This window comes from Dermacentor variabilis, chromosome 10 (genome assembly GCF_050947875.1).
Source record: "Dermacentor variabilis isolate Ectoservices chromosome 10, ASM5094787v1, whole genome shotgun sequence".
NCBI classification, from domain to species: Eukaryota; Metazoa; Arthropoda; class Arachnida; order Ixodida; family Ixodidae; genus Dermacentor; species Dermacentor variabilis.
Window position 1 is genome coordinate 115,797,487 of NC_134577.1, and position 22,899 is coordinate 115,820,385.

Genomic DNA, 22,899 nt, shown 5'->3' on the forward strand with positions numbered 1-22,899 from the left:
GAACCCTTTTTCCGTGTTGGTCTAGACCTGCTTGGACCGTTTCCTCTCTCGAGCTCCGGAAATAAATGGGTCGCAGTCGCTACTGATTATGCTACGCGGTACGCAATCACCAGAGCCCTCCCGACAAGTTGTGCTACTGACGTTGCTGACTTTCTGCTCTATGACATCATTTTAGTGCATGGTGCTCCGCGCCAATTACTCACTGACCGTGGCCGCAGCTTTCTGTCGGCAGTCGTCGAGGACATCCTCCGCTCCTGCTCCACAAATCACAAGTTCAGCACGTCCTGCCACCCACAGACCAACGGCCTCACGGAGCGCCTCAACCGGACCATCACCGACATGCTTTCAAAGTACGTTGCGACCGACCACCACGACTGGCATCTTCACTTACCATATGTGATGTTCGCGTATAATTCATCGCGTCACGACACCGCCGGCTATTCACCATTCTATCTCCTACATGGCCGAGAACCCGCGTTGCGCTTGGACACCTTGTTGCCCTCGGCCACACGTTCAACCACTGAACACGCCCGCGACGCGATCGCACAGGCCGACCACGCGCGCCAGCTCGCCCGCAGCCGTCTCGAAGCCTCACAGGAGCATCAGAGACGCCTCTATGATTGCCACCATCGCGACGTGCACTTTACTCCGGTATCTCTGGTGCTTGTCTGGTCACCCATTCGACGTGTGGGCCTTTCAGAAAAGCTGCTGTCGTGCTACACTGGCCCATACCGTGTAGTGCGACAAGTGACCGATGTCACGTATGAAGTCATCCCCGCCGACCTCTCAGCGCCATCGTCGGCTGCAAGTGACATCGTTCACGTGGCGAGACTAAAGCGATACCAGACACCTTTCACCGCGGATGTGTAGATTAAACAACGGGACGGTGCTTCTACTGCTGGGGAGTGATGCTACGGAACAGCCGCCACAGTGAGGCTTCACTGAGGAGGAAGAAGGCGACGTGGGCCCGCTTGATATATCGTCGCCATTTTGGCCTTCCGTTAGCTTCCTCGTAAATAAATTGTATATAGTACTGGGCTCCAGCTACACGTAACAGTATGGTGCAATATAGCGCACAGCCACTGGGCTAGACGAGGTTCCCTTTAGGCTGATTAATGAATTAGGACTAAAAAGTAAGGAAGCTATGGTGAAAGCAGTGGAAAAAACTTTAAAAGATAGACGAATACCAGACAGTTGGCGACAAAGTAGAATGAATTTAATTTATAAAGGTAAGGGGGAGAAAGACAGAATTCACTCGTATAGACCGTTGACCATTACATCAGTAATATACAGGCTAGCAATGCAGGCAATCAAATTAAAGCTTCAAGCATGGGCAGAAAATAATGGCATTTTTGGAGAACTTCAGAATGGCTTCAGAACAGGTAGGCGTTCAGATGATACCTTATTTGTTCTTGCTCAGCGTATAGAAATATCAAAGGTAGAAAGCAGACCGTTATACGTGGCCTCTTTAGACATTATAGGAGCTATGAAAAAGTAGACCGCAACATTTTGTGGGATATTCTGCAAGTGGGGAAGGCTTAGGTGACAATTGTCTACAGCTTTTGAGATATATTTACCTAGAAAATACCGTTTGCGTTGAATGGGAAGGGATGAGGAGCAAGGAGAAAGTTCATATCAACAAGGGACTGAGGCAGGAGTGCCCTTTATCCATACTGCTGTTTATGATGTACATGGTGAGGATGGAGAGGGCAATAGAAGGAAGTAATATCGGGTTTACTCTCTCATACAAACAGGCGGGTACAGTAGTAGAACAGCAGCATCCAGGCTTATTTAATGCGGACGGCATTGTCTTGCTAGCTAACAAGCAAAGTGATTTGCAACGTCTGGCTAATATCTGTGGACAGGAAGGCCACAATTTAGGTTTGAAATTTAGTGTTAGGAAATAGGGTGTTAGGGTATTCAATGAAAACAGTGAACAGACAGTGGCGATACAGGGCCAGGAAACACCTCCGGCAACAGAATATAAATGCCTTGGTATATGGATAAACGAAAGCAATAGATATATGGAAATAAAGGAAAACACAATAACAGTGAAGTGCAAGTGAAATGCAGCCATAGTGAAGCACAGAGCGCTATAGGGTTAGAATAGGCACGAGGTGCTCCGAGGTATGTGGAAAGGTGTAATGGTTCCAGGACTTACTTTTGGAAATGCGGTTGTTTGCTTTAAATCAGGGGCACAATCAGGACTCGATGGGAACGAAAGGTCAGTGGGTCGTCTCGCATTGGGCGCTCACGGGAAGACTACAAATGAAGCTGTGCAGGGTGATATGGGCTGGACTAGTTTTGAAGTGAGGGAAGCTCGCAGTAAAATTGAGTATGAAGAACGGCTAAGGAATAGGGAAGAAAGTAAATGGGCTGGGAGAGTGTTCAGGTATCTATACAGGAAAAACATTGATTCACAGTGGTGGAAAAGAAATTAGGAAGCTTACCAGCAAGTATGCGGCTTGTAGGGTGGGTAACACAGCAACAAAGAACGTGAAGGGGAAAGTCAGAGAGGCTGAAATAATCTCATGGGTGGCGGCAATGGAAAAGAAACCTGCCATGAGTAACTACTTAAGAGGAAAAAAACGAAATCAGGAATGAAGCGATTTATGATAACTCAAAGGGAAGTGCATTACTTGTCGAAGCGAGATCGGTATGCCTTAGAACACGCACCTATAAAGCGTGATATAAGAAGGAAGAAGAAGCATGTGCTTGCTGCGGTGAAACTAGGGAAAAGATGGAGCATATTTTATTAGAATGTGAAGATATCTGCCGAGCGGTCGGTTTAGGCGCCACTGGACTCCTTGAAGCCCTTGGGTTCAGCTAGAGGAGTGGAAAAGTAAACATGTCCCCAACAGAGATTAGTAAGAGGCAGTTGGAGGATTGGTGCAAGAAAAGTAGGGGAACGACAAAAAACGGAGATTTACAAAAGCATAGTTCGAATTAGGTGATCAGAAAATTTGGTTGTGGAAGTTCATAGTGTTCTTTTTCTTTGTTTTTTTATTGTTTAACCTAGGTAGGACCAAAAATAACGTACAGCGCAAAGGACCAGGACAGCGATAGACGATATACACAGCGCTGACTTCCAACAATATTTTATTGCGTTGCCACATCGTGTGTATATATACAAGAAGAGGCATGCGCAGAAAATGTACGACAATTCTGTCGTACATTTTCTGCGCATGCCTCTTCTTGTATATATACACACGATGTGGCAACGCAATAAAATATTGTTGGAAGTCAGCGCTGTGTATGTCGTCTATCGCTGTCCTGGTCCTTTGCGCTGTACGTTATTTTTGATCATGAATTACCAACTAGCCCAAGCAACCACCCTAGGTAGGACATTAGGCAGTATAATAGCAAGAGCTTGATGGCGCAACCCACCGCCCCGTTCCAAAGAGGACGCTCATCACATCCATCCATCCATGGTGGCGCCCATGAAAAAACGGTGTATAGATGACAGCGCAAGTAAGAGACAAAAGGCGACGGGAGAAACTCGTTTTTACCCCACCACGTGGAATGGGCACAATGCCCCCTGGAGCTCCCTCGTCGTCGCCACATTAGCTGCTTGACAGCTGTAATTGTCCGTGGCTGGTCTCAGAAGCGTTGCAGAAAGTGCAGCACTTCCCGTTCTACTAACGTGCGAGGGCAGAGCGGACGCAGATAGAACAGTAGAGAGGAGAAGAGGCAGTTCCAATATAAGAGGGGGAGGTGACGTGAGAAGGCAAGGAAACCCCACTACTATACGACAGCGGTTGCGGGGAAACAGGACAAGCTGAAGTTCAAGATACGGTACAGTAGGTTGCTGCTATTTCTGAAAAATAAACGCCATGCAAATATGTCAAGCGGGCAACTTACGCAGGGCGCGCAGAAGCAGAGCCACATTAATTGAAGCATACCGCAATGTAGAGGAGAGGCTACGGAAGCAGTCGACCGTCAAATCAATACTTCTGTGGCCGCCGCGTTAGCTTTGCGGCTATGACATTGCTAGAGGTCGTGGATTTGATCCCAATTACGGTAGCCGCATTTCGACGGGGGCGAAATAGAAAACGCACGTGCACTTAGATTTTGGGACACGTTAAAGAACACCACGGTGTCAAAATTAATCCGCAGTCCGCAAACATGGCGTGCCTCATAATCCGAGTGTGGTTTTGGAACGTACGGCCCCTGTTACATCGTAGGTCGAACACTGCACTTGACGCAGGCGAGGCAGACACACGCTGACAAGCTGGAAGAATGGGCGTTTATTTGCAGTGCACGTCGAAATATAAAGACAGGTTAAGGAAGGAGGGGAAGGGAAACGAAGTAAGAAAACATAAGATAGGCAACCAGATTGGCGCGTGTAGCTGTAGACTTCAACTGAGAAATGATAAGAACACTGCAGTTATAACATTTCTCCATCGATAATACTGAAGACGCTGCACAGGTCTGCGCTCTCATGTTGAGCGTCGGAGTTCCGTGGCCGCCGTAGGTTCACCGTTTCTCTCTTGTGGGTCCAGGGGTTGGGGTGATGACTGACGCTGTGGTGGTGACGTTTCACGAATTTCGGCTTTTGCCTCTGGCTTTGCTCCGAAAGTTTCTTCCGGAGTTCTCAAGATGGACGAGCTTTCACTTTCCTTGTGGCCTTGGGTAGCCGTTGGGTGTTTCCTTGTGTGAACTTGATCAAGGTGTCGCCGAACGAGGCCCTCAGGCGTTTCCACTGTCACCATCCTAGCTCCGTCTGCTGACTTTACCGTGCCCGTTTTCCACTTATCACCTTTACTGTAGTATAGTGTCGCCCCCTGTCAGATCTCTGTGTTATCGTACATGTATGTTTTATAGTTGTTTAGCTAGATGGCGCACCCCCCTTCTGTCATGTGACGAGCTTGGGCCAATCTGGAGGTGTCACCTGGCGCGTGAAGCCTTTATTAGTAATAAACGGCCGCGGGTCGGCTGAGTCTTCGTTCCGGTTTTCATCGGGAGCAGTCAGCTCCGTGTCTCCTTCACTGCGCCGGCGCTAGCCGCGCGTTCGCCGGTCGGGGCCCCCCCGCTTGCCTGCCGCTGCCGACACAACATTTACCAATGTTACGGACGTAAACATTTGTGTCTGGTGCAAGAGTCCAGTCATCCGATGTTCCCGATCTTCCTGCAACCAAAGGAGGAAGACATGTGTCGAGGCGGGACCGGATTTGGTAGCCAAGAAGAAGTTCCGAAGGAGATTTGCCCGATGCAAGGGGTGTTCTCCGGTAGTTGAAAAGTAGTCTGCAAAGGCAATCTTCTAATCTGCCCTGGTTCTTCTTCAGCCCATCTTTAACAGTTCGGACGGCTCTCTGCTAGGCCATTCGACTGTGGATGAAACGCAGCCGTGCGCAGGTGGGTTATGTTATTGTTCACAAAATCAGTAAATTCTTGGCTAGCGAACTGCGTCCCATTATCCGAAACAACGGTGCGAGGGATGCCGAACCCACTAAAGAGGCTGCGCAGGCAAGTAATAGTCGAAGATGTGGTGGCCTGTTTCATTGGTACGGCCTCAATCTATTGGATGCGAGCATCTACGAGAACAAGGATCATGTTTCCTTTGATTGGCCCCGCGAAATCTAGATGCACTCTTGACCAGTTCTCCTGGCAGGTCGGCCAGTTAACTGGGGGAGCAGATGCCGGCATTGGTCGATTTTGGATGCAGCTTGTGCCCCCCGCTGACAGTTGTTGTATGTCGTGGTCCATTCCTGGCCACCAAAAAGCTGACCGAGCGATTGATTTCATCGCCGATGATCCTTGATGTGTCTCGTGCAACATTCCATGTTGCGCGTTAACTGGAATGACAGCTACGGCCCCAATACAGCAAACGGTGGGCCAATGACAGTTCCAGTTTGCGGTCGTAAAAGGGGAGTAAGCTTCGTTCTAATGCTTTGGAGGTTAGAGGCCACCCGTCTCTTCTGTACTGCACGACCTTTGAAAGTACTGCGTCACCTGCCGTCAGCGCCTGCAGTTCTACCGAGACCGGCCCCTCCTGGACACATACGAGTGCCAGAACGTAGTCAGGTGGCTCCCCTTCAGTGGTTGGCTCCAAAGTTTCTTGTGGCAACCTACTAAGCGCGTCCGAGTGCAGGAGCTGCTTTCCTGGCGAATACTGTAACTTGTAGCGAAATCCTCCCAAATACAGCGCTTAGCGCTGTATGCGAGCAGCAACCAGAGGCGGAGTAGGGCGATCCGGTCTCAGCAGGCCCAGAAGCGGCTGGTGATCTGTGACCAGGATGAATTCTCGGCCTAGAAGATAATCACGAAACTTCATTACTCCAAATACGAGGGCCAGTGCTTCAAGTTCAAGTTGCGAATAATTTTTTTCTGCTTTCGACAACGTCCTTGAACGGAATCCGATAGGCTTGTTGACGTTCCCTTTCGTGTGAAAAAGCACTGCGCCGATACCTTATTGCGATGCGGCGCACTCTAGTTTCAGCGGTTGTGAAGGGTCGAAGTGAACCAACACACCTGCTTGCTGCAAACACCGTTTCGCTTTATCGAACACCGTTTGTTGCTCTTGTTCCCAGAGCCAATGCCTGTTCTTTTCCAGCAGCCGATACAGTGGAGCGAGCAGAGACGATATGTTCGGCAAAAATTTTGCGTAGAAAGTGATCATGCCAAGAAAAGAACGAAGCTCAGCTACATTTTTCGGGCTAGGGGCTTCTGTTATAGCTTCGACATTCTTTTCTATTGGGTGCAACCCTTGCTGATCGATTCGATGGCCGAGATATGTAACGAATGCTTGCCGAAATTTGCATTTGTCGAGGCGCAGTTTAACACCATTCTCGCGGAAACGCTGTAGAACGGCTTTTAGCACGTCGTCACTTCCTGCTCTTTCGGACACCAAGACATCGTCCAGATAAGCTTGCGCGCCTGATAAGCCTTGTAGAACTGTTGCCATTCCGCGTTGAAAAATGGCTGGCGCAGAGGCAATGCCGAAAGGTAATCTGTTGTAGCAGAAATGACCTTTATGCGTGTTAATCACGCATAACTGGCGCGATGCCTCATCGAGAGGGACTTGGTTATATGCGTCACGTAAATCTAGTGTGCTGAAATTTTTCCACCGCTTTAGGACGCGAACATGTCATTGATTACTGGCAATGGGTACTGCTCCAGCTCACATGCCGAATTTAAAGTGACTTTGAAGTCGCCACAAATTCTAACGTTGCCGTCCTGGTGACAAAACGCCTAATGCCACGAGCCTATCGAGCTCTTCAGATACCTTGTCGCGTAGAGCGAAGGGAATAGATCGGGCCTTACAGAACTTGGGCGTGGCTCCCTCCTTCAGCTGTAGGTGCGCCGCGGGTCCCTTGATGAGGCCCAGATCCGAGCTGAAAACATCTGAAAACTCGGCAAACACGTCAGCAGTGACCTGCGTGGTGGTAGACGGCTGTGTGGTCAGCGGCTTGGCTGAGAGGCTGAGGACGGGGGAGCCTGCGTTGCTCAGGGGGAAAATTAGTTCTCGACCACATAAGCTTGGACCGGGGCAATCTAGCACCACCAATGTGCATTCCAGTTGTACTGTCGTACGATACCGGCAAGAGGAGCTCTCCAAAAACTGGCAATTTTCCGAGGTAGCATGATAACTGCGTGCGGGAAGGCCGTAGCGAAGGTAAAGTGTTTTTGTGCTGCTCAAATAGCTGCCGGGACACGACGCAGACCGGGGAACCCGTATAGATAATCATTGACACGTCCACACCTCCCCATGTGAAGGTGCATCGCATTGGGGGTTTCACATTTACCTCCCGCGTCGATTTTAGCGTCCAAATGTGCATGCTATCCTCTATGGCTTCATCTGTCTCCCCTTCCTTAACAGCCAGTACTCGGCCACGAAATCCCCGGGCTCCTTGTCGAGTTCGAGATCTTGCGCTTTCTTCGTTCCGGCATCTTTCTGCTAGGTGACCATGTCGACCGCAGTGATAATAATGAGCATTACTCCAACGGCAGGCATTACTGTTGTGCTTTATGCTACCACAACGCCCACATTCAGCCAGTACCTCTTTCGTCGAGGCTGACTGCGCCTTAATTTTAAGCACCGCCGACTTGTCTGCGGCCATTTTATTGGCGTCCTTATCTGCAGCTTCAGCCGACAATGGCGTCGTTTCAGCTTCCTCTACGGACAGATCTTTCTTTGTCAGGAGTTGTTTCTGCAGTGCACTCAATCTTATGCCGCGCACAATTCTATCCCGTAGCATTCGGTCGAGCATGGTACAAAGATTGCAGTTGTCCGCAATTCGACGAATTTCAGTAATGAATTCTTGAACAGACTCACCGTCAAGCTGGCAGCGGTTGAAGAAGCGAAAGCTTTCGGTAATCTCATGGCGCTTGGGATCAAAAAACTCGTCCAAGACTTTCACGACGTCTTCGTACTCCAAAGAATTCGGCTTCTTCGGCGCTACTCGTCCTGCTAATATTTGAACGGTGCGCGTGCTTAAAGCTGCCACCAAAAGCGCCCGTTTCTTTGCCGATTCCTTCACGCCCATTGCCTCAAAGTATGCCTCTGCCTTGATAACATAGGCCTTCCAGTTGTCTCTTTCGTCGTCGAAGTCGGGCAGTTGCTGGTGTGCCATCGTCGAGTCGTCGCCCCGTAGCGTAGCTGCCGTCCTGTGCTTCAAGCTTTTGCCAGGGGTTTTGCTTTCCGTTTCTCGTCGCCACTGTTACATCGTAGGTCGAACACTGCGCTTGACGCAGGCGAGGCAGACACACGCTGACAAGCTGGAAGAATGGGCGTTTATTTGCAGTGCACGTCGAAATATAAAGAGAGGTTAAGGAAGGAGGGGAAGGGAAACGAAGTAAGAAAACATAAGATAGGCAACCGGATTGGCACGTGTAGCTGTAGACTTCAACTGAGAAATGATAAGAACACTGCAGTTATAACAGCCCCATAATCCAATTCAAGTTTAATACTTCTGCCATAGTGCAATGTGCCATGTGAGGAAATGACAACGCTCAACCCTATCAGAAGTTATAAAATATGGCGCACAACAACGCCTCAAGCAAACAGCAGTGGCGCACGCAAGGTAACGTTTAACATCAACTCACCACTCTCGTGTTAGCCTAAACGTCGAAGAAATTAAGCTTTTGCCGTCAACATCAGCGCTAATTATTTGTCAATCAAAGCATTCAGCACGGAAAGCTTCGCTTACATCGATTCCCACAGCGCGTGGGATCTGCATAATTTTTCTGTGATCCACATCGCTCTTTTTCTGTCTCTCAACGTTTTCCGCAGCTACTTCTAGCCAGTAATTCGGAATTATTACCACTTACGTCGTGTTTAACTCGCCCAAAGTTGGAGGTCAGCTAGCAGGAGCCCAAATCAACAAAAAAAAAAAAAAAAAAAGTGGGGATCGCACCTATAGAGGCCTTTTGAGCTATCATCAATGTTACCACTGTTGTCACGGCAACCGTTGCCTTGGGATGCTCACCTTTGCCAGCAGGTGCAGCGAAAAGGAGCCGAGGTTCCTTGTTCGCAGAGAGCACCACATAACGGCACAGCCTCCCGGCGCAGAGGGTGCGTACTCTGCAACGTCAATGATGTGCCATGTGCTGCACATGATCACGGTACCGATCCGCCGACTTACCATCCCTGCGCCGAGTGTTTTTGAGTATCGTGCATATAAGAGCCGAGGGATTCACCCAGTCAAACCCGTAGGTAATGTACACCCTCTAGTTGCGTTTGGATTTAAAGGGACAGAAACATCAACCGGTCAGCAGTCGGTATAAGCATTATACTGTTAGAGTATTGGTAGAAGAAAAACCAAGGATGGGGGGAGATAGATATAACCGGACCCGCTACAAGCATAGGCAGTGCTACACCACAGGTACGTTTTGAGGAAGAAAAAATAAAAAGATTAAGGAGATGTATACAAATATACTAGAATGTAAAACATGCACAGCCTACCTGAGAAAATCGAGCGAGCTAGGAGACAATTTGTCACCAATCCTGTTTCAAAGGGGATCCCAATAAATAATCATCATCACTGTAAATTCACTAGAAAAACAGAATAGACGAACGGTGCACTCTAAGCTAGCAAGAAGGAAAGGCGACTTCTGTAGGGCTTCGAACGCTGAGAAATAGCGTCCAGTTTCGCGTTCGTTTGAGCTTACCGCGTATGGTCTGTCGCCACTTTGTCTTTTTTTTTTCTCGCGCTGTTTCCAATATTATAGGGCCGTTATTGCGACAGCAATTATACGGAGACTCCAGGCGAATTTCCGCAGTCGTCGTTCCCGTTGGCATCGCCGTGGTGTTTCGTATAAAGTCCAAGGGCGATAACACAGTTGCCGTGCGCCGTATGCTGTATGTGAAAGCGAGCGAGGGTGAGCCGGCGATGGCGGCTCGATGGCGACTCGTAGTGCCTCTACGAAATATGAAATCCACTGTGGCGGCCTAAAAGGCAACCGCATAGAGTAAGCAAACATTCGCATTAGTGTGACGCATGTGTCTGCTCCAGCTAAAATCCGGCGACCACTCAGCACATCCTAATGGAAAGCGAACGTATTCACTCAGCGAGACCCGTAAGTAACGCCTACCTTCCTGAAGCGCCGGGTTTCAAAGCGAATAGAAGCATTAAGTGGCGAGCAGTTGAGATAATCTTTCAGAATACTTTTAGACTTTTAGAGTATTTGAAAAAAATGCGCATGAAGCTGAGCCGTTCTAAGCATATAGATAACTTTGCAAATTAGAGATAGATGTTTCGATGACGACAAACAACACAGGCATAAGCAAAATGCTGGACTGCGGCACAGGCTATGCATATGTGCAACTATTTGTCGCCGCACCGTCTTAACGGGGACGCCACTAGAAATCGTCACCGAGTTTCCTTTTCTTCCATTCTCCTCATACGCGGTGCAGAGGCGCACTTACCTCGGCCAACGAGCCTGTAGTTGGCGTACTTGAAGCAGCTCTTGCCATGGTTGTTGTCGTCGCAGTTGTTCTTGTAGACGCTGCAGGCACGCACCAGGTCTTTCTTGATCGCCTCTAGGTAGTCGCCCAGGCGATGACAACCTGCGTCAGCAACGACAACCATGAGCAGACCGAAGTAGCGAGGTCCGCGCCCCACAGCATGTAGCTCGACAGATCAGTTAAGCCATCGAATAACGGGCGACGATGACAGGCCCATAAAGGCTGCTAGAAGAACGCCAGGCAGTGTGCGAGCTGCGTTCAACTGGCGTTGCTTACGAAGTACCCTTGACATGAGGCGAAAGTTATGCTGGACAAAGCGTACGCTACGTGAACGTAGAGTGCTTCAGTGCGCACTTGGCGAGGAAGACGTCGAGACTCCCTAGATCGGGCTCGGAAGCATGCGCTTAATGCAATATATATATATATATATATATATATATATATATATATATATATATATATATATATATATATATATATATATATATATATATATATATATATATATATATATATATATATATATGCAGCGGTGGCGTAGAGGTAGAACACCCGCCTCGCGTGCAAGAGGTCCGCGGTTCGAATCCCGGTGCCGGCAATTTTCCACCGGATTAAAAAAAAACAAAAAAAAATCCCGCCTGTTGATAAAATTGCACAAACAGGCCTGGAGTGTGGCCTGATCCCGGTGACCAGAACCGGTAACACACTCCCTCACCAGAGCAGGATTGGCCACCCTGGTGCAGTACTTGGCCACAACCTCCTATGAACACAACAATCAAACCCCGGCCCTCAGTCCCCAGCAGCTGCGAAGCAACTGACCACGGCGGCGGTCAGACCTGCGACGCAGCAGAGGGTGCTAAGAATCACTGGCTCCGGACAGGCCGCCATTGGAATATGAACCTGGCAACGTTTAACGCCAGAACGTTATCTAGTGAGGCGAGTCTAGCAGTGCTATTGGAGGAATTAGAGGGCAGTAAATGAGATATAATAGGGCTCAGTGAAGTTAGGAGGCCGAAAGAAGCATATACAGTGCTAAATAGCGGGCACGTCCTGTGCTACCGGGGCTTAGCGGATAGAAGAGAACTAGGAGTCGGATTCCTGATTAATAAGAATATAGCTCGTAACATACAGGAATTCTATAGCATTAACGAGCGGGTGGCAGGTCTTGTTGTGAAACTTAATAAGAGGCACAAAATGAAGATTGTACGGGTCTACGCCCCTACATCCAGTCATGATGACCAGGAAGTCGAAAGCTTCTATGAAGACGTGGAATCGGCGGTGGGGAGAGTGAAAACTAAATACACTATACTAATGGGCGACTTTAATGCCAAGGTAGGCAAGAAGCAAGCTGGAGACAAGGCAGTGGGGGAATATGGCATAGGCACTAGGAATAGCAGGGGAGAGTTATTAGTAGAGTTTGCGGAACAGAATAATATGAGGATAATGAATACCTTCTTCCGCAAGCGGGATAGCCGAAAGTGGACATGGAGGAGCCCGAACGGCGAGACTAGAAATGAAATAGACCTCATACTCTGCGCTAACCTTGGCATCATACAAGATGTGGACGTGCTCGGCAAGGTGCGCTGCAGTGACCACAGCATGGTAAGAACTCGAATTAGCCTAGACCTGAGGAGGGAACGGAAGAAACTGGTACATAAGAAGCCGATCAATGAGTTAGCGGTAAGAGGGAAAATAGAGGAATTCCAGATCAAGCTACAGAACAGGTATTCAGCTTTAACTCAGGAAGGGGACCTTAGTGTTGAAGCAATGAACGACAATCTTGTGGGCATCATTAAGGAGTGTGCAATGGAAGTCGGTGGTAACTCCGTTAGGCAGGATACCAGCAAACTATCGCAGGAGACGAAAGATCTGATCAAGAAACGCCAATGTATGAAAGCATCTAACCCTACAGCTAGAATAGAACTGGCAGAACTTTCGAAGTTAATCAACAAGCGTAAGACAGCTGACATAAGGAAGTATAATATGGATAGAATTGAACATGCTCTCAGGAGCGGAGGAAGCCTAAAAACAGTGAAGAAGAAACTAGGAATTGGCAAGAATCAGATGTATGCATTAAGAGACAAAGCCGGCAATATCATTACTAATATGGATGAGATAGTTCAAGTGGCTGAGGAGTTCTATAGAGATTTATACAGTACCAGTGGCACCCACGACGATAATGGAAGAGAAAATAGTCTAGAGGAATTCGAAATCCCGAAGGTAACGCCGGAAGAAGTAAAGAAAGCCTTGGGAGATATGAAAAGGCGGAAGGCAGCTGGGGAGGATCAGGTAACAGCAGATTTATAGAAGGATGGTGGGCAGATTGTTCTAGAGAAATTGGCCACCCTGTATACGCAATGCCTCATGACCTCGAGCGTACCGGAATCTTGGAAGAACGCTAATATAATCCTAATCCATAAGAAAGGGGACGCCAAAGACTTGCAAAATTATAGACCGATCAGCTTACTGTCCGTTCCCTACAAACTATTTACTAAGGTAATTGCAAATAGAATCAGGAATACCTTAGACTTCTGTCAACCAAAGGAGCAGGCAGGATTCCGTAAAGGCTACTCAACAATAGACCATATTCACACTATCAATCAAGTGATAGAGAAATGTGCAGAATGTAAGCAACCGTTGTATATAGCTTTCATTGATTACGAGAAAGCGTTTGATTCAGTCGAAACCTCAGCAGTCATGGAGGCATTACGGAATCAGGGTGTAGATGAGCCGTATGTAAAAATACTGGAAGATATCTATAGCGGCTCCACAGCCACCGTAGTCCTCCATAAAGCAAGCAACAAAATCCCAATAAAGAAAGGCGTCAGGCAGGGAGATACGATATCTCCAATGCTATTCACAGCGTGTTTACAGGAGGTATTCAGAGACCTGGATTGGGAAGAATTGGGGATAAAAGTTAATGGAGAATACCTTAGTAACTTGCGATTCGCTGATGATATTGCCTTGCTTAGTAACTCAGGGGACCAATTGCAATGCATGCTCACTGACCTGGAGAGGCAAAGCAGAAGAGTGGGTCTAAAAATTAATATGCAGAAAACTAAAGTAATGCTTAACAGTCTCGGGAGAGAACAGCAATTTACAATAGGCAGCGAGGCACTGGAAGTCGTAAGGGAATACATCTACTTAGGGCAGTGTTTGGATCTGACTGCTGGTACGATCTGTTGGGAACTCGGCGCTGACGCCCGTGGTTGTACCTGGGTCGCAAGCCCCAAGGGTAGCGTTGGCCTGGCGGCCTGGGGTACAACTGGAAGCATCCGAAGGTCCCGGCAAAGCATGAGTCGACTGGTAACAACGAAACAACTTGTTTATTTTAACATCGCAAAGAGTTGGCGGTCAGGTTTGACCGTAGTAGAGAGACGGGAGAGCACTTCACTCAGCAGAAGAAATCGGAGCCCTCCTTTTGGCGTCCGGGGGCAGCTGTTTTTATACTCTCGCAGTTGAGGGCAAGAAGGAACCCCTCAAAAGACGAGCACGTGAATGTACAATGGGCTAATGGTGACGCACACTGTCGTGGCGCTGCGCACGATCTCGTAGCACCCTGTCGTGGCGCTGCGCACGATCTCGTAGCACCCCGTCGTGGCGCTGCGCACGATCTCGTAGCACCCTGTCGTGGCGCTGCCGGTCGGACACAATGACTGTAACGAGAAGATGGTCCCTGCTTTGGCATCGCCTGTTTCGGGCACAATGACTGGAACGAGATCCCTGCTTTGGCATCGCCTGTTTCGGGCCCAATAACTGGAATGAGATCCCTGCTTTGGCATCGCCTGTTTCGGGCACAATGACTGGAACGAGATCCCTAGGCGGTCGCATCGCCGCAGACGCGCCTGGAAACACCTGGCGATGAGTGTTGCGGCGACGACGATCGGGCCAAAATGTCTGCCGCCCCGCCGCAGACGCGCCGGCAAAACCACGTGTCGCAGGCGAAACGCAACAGACCGTCCCGCCGGGGGAAGGAGATCCCGATGGACAGGGGACTGCATCCGCTGTCCGGAGGGATGTCGCTCGATGATGCTCATAACCGAAGTCGGGCGTCCCTTGACGTTTCTTGAGCGCAGCGCACAGAGAAGGCCTCGTTCTCTCGTTCAGGTTCGCACGGGACACTGCAAAGTGACTTCGGGAGAGTTCACATTTTTGTTCTCGTTCCCGGCAAGCGTTAGAACTACGCTGAAAACTCAACCGCTCAGTCAGCAAGCACGGCACAACCCTCACTAAGCCCTGCCAGGCTCTTTCCCCTTTTTATACCACTGCCTAGTTCCTTACAGTAGTCTAGCATCACTCAGAACGCGTCCACAAATTGAAAAATTGCACTAGAAAGCATATCATCACTTTGAAACACTAAACAAAAGCAATATGTTAAAAAAAATCCTGCCTCAGGAAGAAAAACATCAGTAACAAACAATTTTGAGGCTGATTCCTACGTTAGGGGCTTCGACTTAAGCCATCGGCGTTACCGTTGAGACTCCCCTTTTTGTAACGCACCTCAAAGGAATATTGTTGTAAAGCGAGGCTCCAGCGCAGGAGGCGGCCATTTTTGGGAGAGATGGTCTGCAGCCATTGGAGAGGGCAGTGATCCGTCTCAATGATAAACCTCGAGCCGGCTAGATAGCATGACAATTTCTGAACGGCCCACACGAGACACGCACACTCTTTCTCGGTGGCGCTATACGCCTGCTCACGACTGGTCAGCTTACGACTAGCATACAGGACGGGGTGTTCTACTTCTCCATTTTCCCGTTGGCACAGTACAACGCCCATGCCTCGCTCACTAGCATCGCACTGAACAATGAACCCTTTTGTATAGTCCGGCGATCGTAGCACAGGCTGGCTTGTTAGGGCACTCTTTAGGGCGCTAAAAGCTCTTTCCTTGGTCTCGTCCCAGACGACTGTTTGAGGCTCTGTTTTTCTTAGAGCATCCGTCAGGGGAGCCGCGATATCAGAGTACCTAGGGATGTACCTCTGATAGTAGCCGGCGACACCCAAGAACGACCGAATATCGGTCTTTGTGCGCGGTTGCGGAAAGTCTCGCACAGCGGCCACTTTTATTTCAGAGGGGCGGCGACGACCCTGACCAATCATGTGACCGAGGTAGACAACCTCGGCCTGTGCTAACTGGCACTTAGGAGCCTTGACTGTCAAGCCCGCTTCGCGCAGGCGGGTTAGCACTGCCCGCAAGTGTGCCATATGCTCAGACCAGGATGCGGAGAATATCGCTACGTCGTCTAGATACGGTAAAGCGAATTCTTGCTGTCCCCGCAACACTTTATCCATGAGACTTGAAAAACAGTATGGCGCGTTCTTCAAACCAAAACTCAACACTTTAGGACGGAATGTTCCCATTGGTGAAATGAACGCCGCATACCTACTAGCCTCTTCTGTAAGTGGAACCTGCCAATAACCCCTGACAAGATCTAGGGTGGAAATAAACTGAGCGCTACTAACTTTCTCAAGGCGCTCCTCGATGTTAGGGATCGGATAAATTTGATCCTTAGTGATGGAATTAAGCCTGCGGTAGTCGACGCAAGGACGAGGTTCCTTGCCCGGTACCTCAACTAAAATCAAAGGGGAGGTATAATCACTCTCACCTGCCTCAATAACACCGAGCTGTAGCATTTTCTTTACCTCAGCCTCCATAATATCGCTCTGGCGGGGTGACACCCGATACGCCTTGGATCGTACTGGCTCTGGGGAGGTAAGTTCTATATCATGAGTAAGTACCGAAGTCCTACCAGGCCTCTCAGAGAACAGACCTTGAAACTCTTGTAATAGCTGGTGTAGTTCGGTTTTCTGCTCAGGCGACAGCGGTGCTTTACTGATAAGGTCACTAATGACTTGACCGGTGTCTTCCCTGTTCGTCACTGAGCCTAGTCCCGGAAGCTCGACTGGAAGCTCTTCAGGAACGTTTATCATCATGCACACCACTGCTTCCCGTTGTCTATAAGGTTTGAGCAGATTACAGTGGTAAACTTGCTGTGCTTTCCGCTTTCCTGGCAGACTTACCACGTAGTTAACGTCCGACAGTTTCTGAACAATTCGTGCTGGGCCCTCCCACTGCACGTCTAGTTTGTTGTTTAGCGATGTGCGCAATATCATGACCTCATCGCCAACCTCAAAACGACGGGCCCTGGCTGTCCGATCATAATAAACCTTGGCCCTCTGCTGGGCCTTTGTCATTGCTTCACCTGACAACTCCTGTGCCCTTCTTAAGCGTTCGAGGAGCTTAAGCACGTACTCCACCACGACTGGGTCGTCGCCCCTACCTTCCCACGATTCTCGAAGCATGCGAAGCGGAGATCGAAGCGAGCGACCGTACACCAGTTCAGCTGGCGAAAACCCCGTAGCCGCATGCGGCGCGGTCCTTAAAGCAAACATCACCCCAGGCAGACACAGCTCCCAGTCAGTTCGATGTTCAAAACACAATGCTCTCAACACGCGCTTCATGACGGAGTGGAGCTTCTCAACGGAATTCGACTGTGGGTGGTACACTGAGCTGTGTAGCAGCTTTACCCCACACCTTTCGAGAAAAGTTGTCGTCAAAGCGCTAGTAAACACTGTGCCCTGATCTGATTGGATTTCCGCAGGAAAACCAACTCGCGCAAATATGGACAGTAGTGCATTAACTATCTCAACTGAGCTGAGTTCTTTAAGCGGCACTGCTTCAGGGAACTTTGTCGCTGGGCAGATCACAGTCAAAATGTGTCTGTACCCCGTGGCTGTTACCGGCAGAGGTCCCACAGTATCAATAACGAGCCGTCTAAAAGGCTCCGTAATGATAGGTACCAATTTCAACGGCGCCCTCGATTTGTCCCCTGGTTTGCCCACCCGCTGACAAGTGTCACATGTCCTCACGAAATGGTCTGCGTCCCGAAAACACCCTGGCCAATAGTACTCTTGCAAGAGACGGTCCTTAGTTTTCTTAACTCCTAGGTGTCCGGACCACGAACCCCCATGTGACAAGCGCAACAGATCCTGACGATAGCATTGAGGCACGACCAGCTGATCGAACTCCACTCCTCTTCGGTCTAGATACTTCCGGTACAGGACTCCACCCCTTTCCACAAAACGCGCAGTTTTCCTGGCGATACCTTCTTTGACATTGCAGCGCACGTTTTCCAGGCTGCCATCCTTTTTTTGCTCGGCTATCAAAGCCGACCGGCTGACTTTTAGCAACCTATCAAGTCCGTCTGACGTAGGCGCGATGAGCAAATCAGTAGATAGCTCTTCTAACTTTCCCGCATCGGGATTTTCCTTTCCAGTATCTGGCGCCTTTAACGTTACAGACTCAAGTTTATTCAGTTCGGGCGTGCTCGGAATATCAGCTTGCTGCGCCTCTGACCCTTTTTCGTTGTTTGATAACGTCGGCCCCGCAACTACCGCCTTTGCAGCGAGCTCCCGAACCTTCGATCTGGTTAAGGCCTGAACACTAGCTTCACCAAACAAAAGCCCCTTCTCGCGCAGGAGGTGATCGGACCTGTTTGAAAATAGGTACGGGTACTGGGGTGGCAGCATAGATGACACTGCCGCCTCTGTCTCAAGCGCTCCGAAAGGTCCTTCAATAAGCACCTTTGCTACCGGCAGACACACGCTATGAGCTTCCACGGCTTGCTTGATCCATGCGCACTCGCCCGTGAACATATGGGGTTCTACGTAAGACGGGTGAACTACATCCATCGTAGCTGCGGAATCGCGAAGCACTCGGCACTCTTTCCCGTTCACGAGGAGGTCTCGCATGTAAGGCTCGAGAAGCTTCATGTTCTCGTCAGTGCTGCCTATTGAAAAAAACACAACTTTTGGTGTGGTTTCCGGACACTGCGCCGAAAAGTGACCCGGCTTCTGGCACGTATAACAAACGCCCGCTCGCCTCATCTCGAACCGCTTTCTGCGTTCGGCTTCGGCTGCCGCCGTCTCCTTAGGTTCGGTCGCACTGCTTCCACTCGCATCCGCACTACGCGTGTTCCCCTTTGCTCTCATGGGTGTGAACTTCGGCCTCTCAAACTTCGAGCCAAATTCACCCTTTTGACCGTCCTTAGCTCCGCGAGCCCGACGCGTCACAAACTCCTCGGCTAGCTCAGCGGCTTTAGCCACCGTACAAACGTCTGGCCTATCCAAGACCCAGTATCGCACGTTCTCCGGTAACCGACTATAAAACTGTTCTAGCCCGAAGCACTGCAGAACTTTATCGTGGTCACCAAACGCTTTCTCTTCTTTGAGCCACTCCTGCATGTTCGACATAAGCCTATACGCAAACTCTGTATATGACTCACTTTTGCCTTTCTCATTTTCCCGAAACTTCCGACGGAACGCCTCCGCAGACAGCCGGTACTTTTTTAGCAGGCTCGATTTTACTTTGTCGAAATCCTCTGCTTCCTCTCTATCCAAGCGAGCGACTACGTCGGCCGCCTCGCCGGGTAACAAAGTGAGCAAGCGCTGTGGCCACGTTTCCCGAGAGAACCCCTGCTTCTCGCACGTTCGCTCAAAGTTAACCAGGAACAAACCAATGTCCTCTCCAAGCTTAAACGGCCTCATCAGGTCAGTCATTTTGAACAATACTCGTTCTCCTGCACCGTGTGCCTGACTTCCATTACGAGCGCGTTCCATCTCTACCTCGAGACGCTTCATTTCCAAAGCGTGTTCGCGCTCTTCTTTTTCTTTCTGCTCTTTAAGTTCGCGCTCCTGTTTCTCTTTTTGCTCTTTAAGTTCGCGCTCATATTTCTCTTTTTGCTCTTTAAGTTCGCGCTCCTGTCTTTTTGACCTCTCCTCAATAGTCTCAAGGCATTCCGACAGCTCGTCATCCTCAGCCTCTAACTCAAGAATAGCCTTTAGCAGTTCAGGTTTTCTGAGTTTGTCCGAGACATCCAGACCCAACTCTCTTGCAAGCTCCAACAATTTCGGTTTGCGCAACGACTTCAAATCCATGGCTGCTCTGAATGCTGCTTTCTCTACTGCTTACTATTGTCTTGCCGCAAACTAACCCGGCAGCAACGACAACCACAATTACCAGCTCTGTTTCTGACACTAACAAAAAGCCTGGCAAAGCTCAGAAGAAGAAAGTCCCGCACTCACCAAACCTCGCAGGCAGGAATTCCGCGCAGTCGTTCCGCTGCAGGCAACCAGTCGTCACACAGGGCTCGTTGCACTGCTCCCGGATCGTCGTTGAGCTGCTCAGCATACTGTCAACTGCATCTCTTTGCTGCTGGCCTCCGTTGTCGCGATCTCGCCGCTGGCAGACCGTTGTTTGAAGTCGTAGGCGATCTCACCGCTGCCAACCAGATGTTTGGATCTGACTGCTGGTACGATCTGTTGGGAACTCGGCGCTGACGCCCGTGGTTGTACCTGGGTCGCAAGCCCCAAGGGTAGCGTTGGCCTGGCGGCCTGGGGTACAACTGGAAGCATCCGAAGGTCCCGGCAAAGCATGAGTCGACTGGTAACAACGAAACAACTTGTTTATTTTAACATCGCAAAGAGTTGGCGGTCAGGTTTGACCGTAGTAGAGAGACGGGAGAGCACTTCACTCAGCAGAAGAAATCGGAGCCCTCCTTTTGGCGTCCGGGGGCAGCTGTTTTTATACTCTCGCAGTTGAGGGCAAGAAGGAACCCCTCAAAAGACGAGCACGTGAATGTACAATGGGCTAATGGTGACGCACACTGTCGTGGCGCTGCGCACGATCTCGTAGCACCCTGTCGTGGCGCTGCGCACGATCTCGTAGCACCCCGTCGTGGCGCTGCGCACGATCTCGTAGCACCCTGTCGTGGCGCTGCCGGTCGGACACAATGACTGTAACGAGAAGATGGTCCCTGCTTTGGCATCGCCTGTTTCGGGCACAATGACTGGAACGAGATCCCTGCTTTGGCATCGCCTGTTTCGGGCCCAATAACTGGAATGAGATCCCTGCTTTGGCATCGCCTGTTTCGGGCACAATGACTGGAACGAGATCCCTAGGCGGTCGCATCGCCGCAGACGCGCCTGGAAACACCTGGCGATGAGTGTTGCGGCGACGACGATCGGGCCAAAATGTCTGCCGCCCCGCCGCAGACGCACCGGCAAAACCACGTGTCGCAGGCGAAACGCAACAGCAGGTAGTGACGGCGGATCCGGATCATGAGACGGAAATAATCAGAAGAATAAGAATGGGCTGGAGTGCGTTTGGCAGGCATTCCCAAATCATGAACAGCAGGTTGCCGTTATCCCTCAAGAGAAAAAGTTTATAATAGCTGTGTCTTACCAGTACTCACCTACGGGGCAGAAACCTGGAGGCTTACGAAAAGGGTTCTACTCAAATTGAGGACGACGCAACGAGCTATGGAAAGAAGAATGATAGGTGTAACGTTAAGGGATAAGAAAAGAGCAGATTGGGTGAGGGAACAAACGCGAGTTAATGACATCTTAGTTGAAATCAAGAAAAAGAAATGGGCATGGGCAGGACATGTAATGAGGAGGGAAGATAACCGATGGTCATTAAGGGTTACGGACTGGATCCCAAGGGAAGGGAAGCGTAGCAGGGGGCGGCAGAAAGTCAGGTGGGCGGATGAGATTAAGAAGTTTGCAGGGACGGCATGGCCACAATTAGTACATGACCGGGGTTGTTGGAGAAGTATGGGAGAGGCCTTTGCCCTGCAGTGGGCGTAACAAGGCTGATGATGATGATATATATATATATATATATATATATATATATATATATATATATATATATATAGTGCCCAGTTCCATGCCTGTAAGGATGAGTCTTGGCGGACTATACAGTCACGCTTGGCTGCTGCGCTATAAAACACTAACGAGTGCGAGGCGAGAAGTGGCACCTATTAGGGAAGAATCAGACAGTTAACAGATGTGCCAGTGACGGTTGCGCGATGTGATTCGCAAATAAAGGGAGAGGCAGAAGCTTTTGCGCTGAAATAGTTAACCATAAGTATGGTTGCGACGATGCACTGTAAGAAAACACTGTTAACTAAAGTGTTGCTCAATACACACAAACCCAAATGTACTTTTCGAAAAGGTCCACATTTTGCGCGAATACAAGCCTCGAGCTGCTAAGGAAATGCATCGATGGCGGCACGGATGTAGTCTGCGTCCTTTATTCACTACATGATTTTTCTAATGCCTGACGAAGAGCAACAAAATTGCGGTGAGAAGTAGAGCAGACTGTCCTTTTTAACGCGGACCAGACTAAATAGTCAAGCGGGTTTATATAGATCCAGGCTGTTGGGCGGACATTATGAAGTGTAAATGAAAGCAAGTAAGTTTTTGTGAGCCTGAGCGGAATCGTGCTGATACGTTCACTTACGATCTACAAAGCGTGATTCAGTCGAATGCAGGAGCTCCTTCAGGACGTCAACCAGATCATTTGCGCTCTTCACTTTGGCTCCCTCTTCCAACAACGCCCGCGCAATCATTCCATTACAAGTGATTGCTCCAAGAAAGATCACGGATTGAGGGTGAAAAACTCTTTAGGCAATCCTTCCGCAGACGTTGACTTCTTCTGAGGCTTCTTCTCAATACCCTATCGTGTGGTGTTTTAAACACTGCTTGATAGTGAACACTGCCTCGTCTGTGAAGCGAATGCTTCGTTGGCGTGCCGTGCTGCCGAAGCGTTCGAGCAGGTCCTTGTATCTCTCGATAAAAACATTTAGCCTGGGCGCACTTCAGCTGCAGACATCATCGACAGCTTTACCTAAGGCGCAGTTCGGTCCCAACGCCTGCCAAGCCTCGAGGCATCTGTCGCACTACCCGCATTGGTACGAAGGCGACGCGGACGCAGGAAAGAGCGCGCGTCCTTGCGGCCTACGCGCAGCTGTTTACCCCGAATATAGGTGCCTTCTTTCATGTGCTCTGTGAGTCTATGAGCTTACTGAGCCTTGCAACTGTGCAGCTTCGAATTCACAATTGTTCGGACAGAACGCTCAGGAACTCCTTCGATTTGGGCCATTTTGCTTGCCTACTACTAATTTCTGGAGAGTGCGCGAACTTCTGTTCAC

At 49.6% G+C, this 22,899-nt stretch overlaps 1 protein-coding gene and 1 pseudogene across 1 annotated transcript in view; both read right to left on the bottom strand.

Moving 5' to 3' along the window:
- The window catches only part of Coa7 (Cytochrome c oxidase assembly factor 7), a 72,244-nt gene that overhangs the window by 23,326 nt on the left and 26,019 nt on the right, over positions 1–22,899 (bottom strand). Inside the window, exon 2 of the mRNA XM_075673306.1 lies at positions 10,868–11,008. Within this exon, the coding sequence (XP_075529421.1) occupies positions 10,868–11,008 (141 nt within the window). The remainder of the gene's footprint in view (positions 1–10,867; positions 11,009–22,899) is intronic.
- On the bottom strand, positions 4,179–8,573 carry LOC142560893 (uncharacterized; annotated as a pseudogene).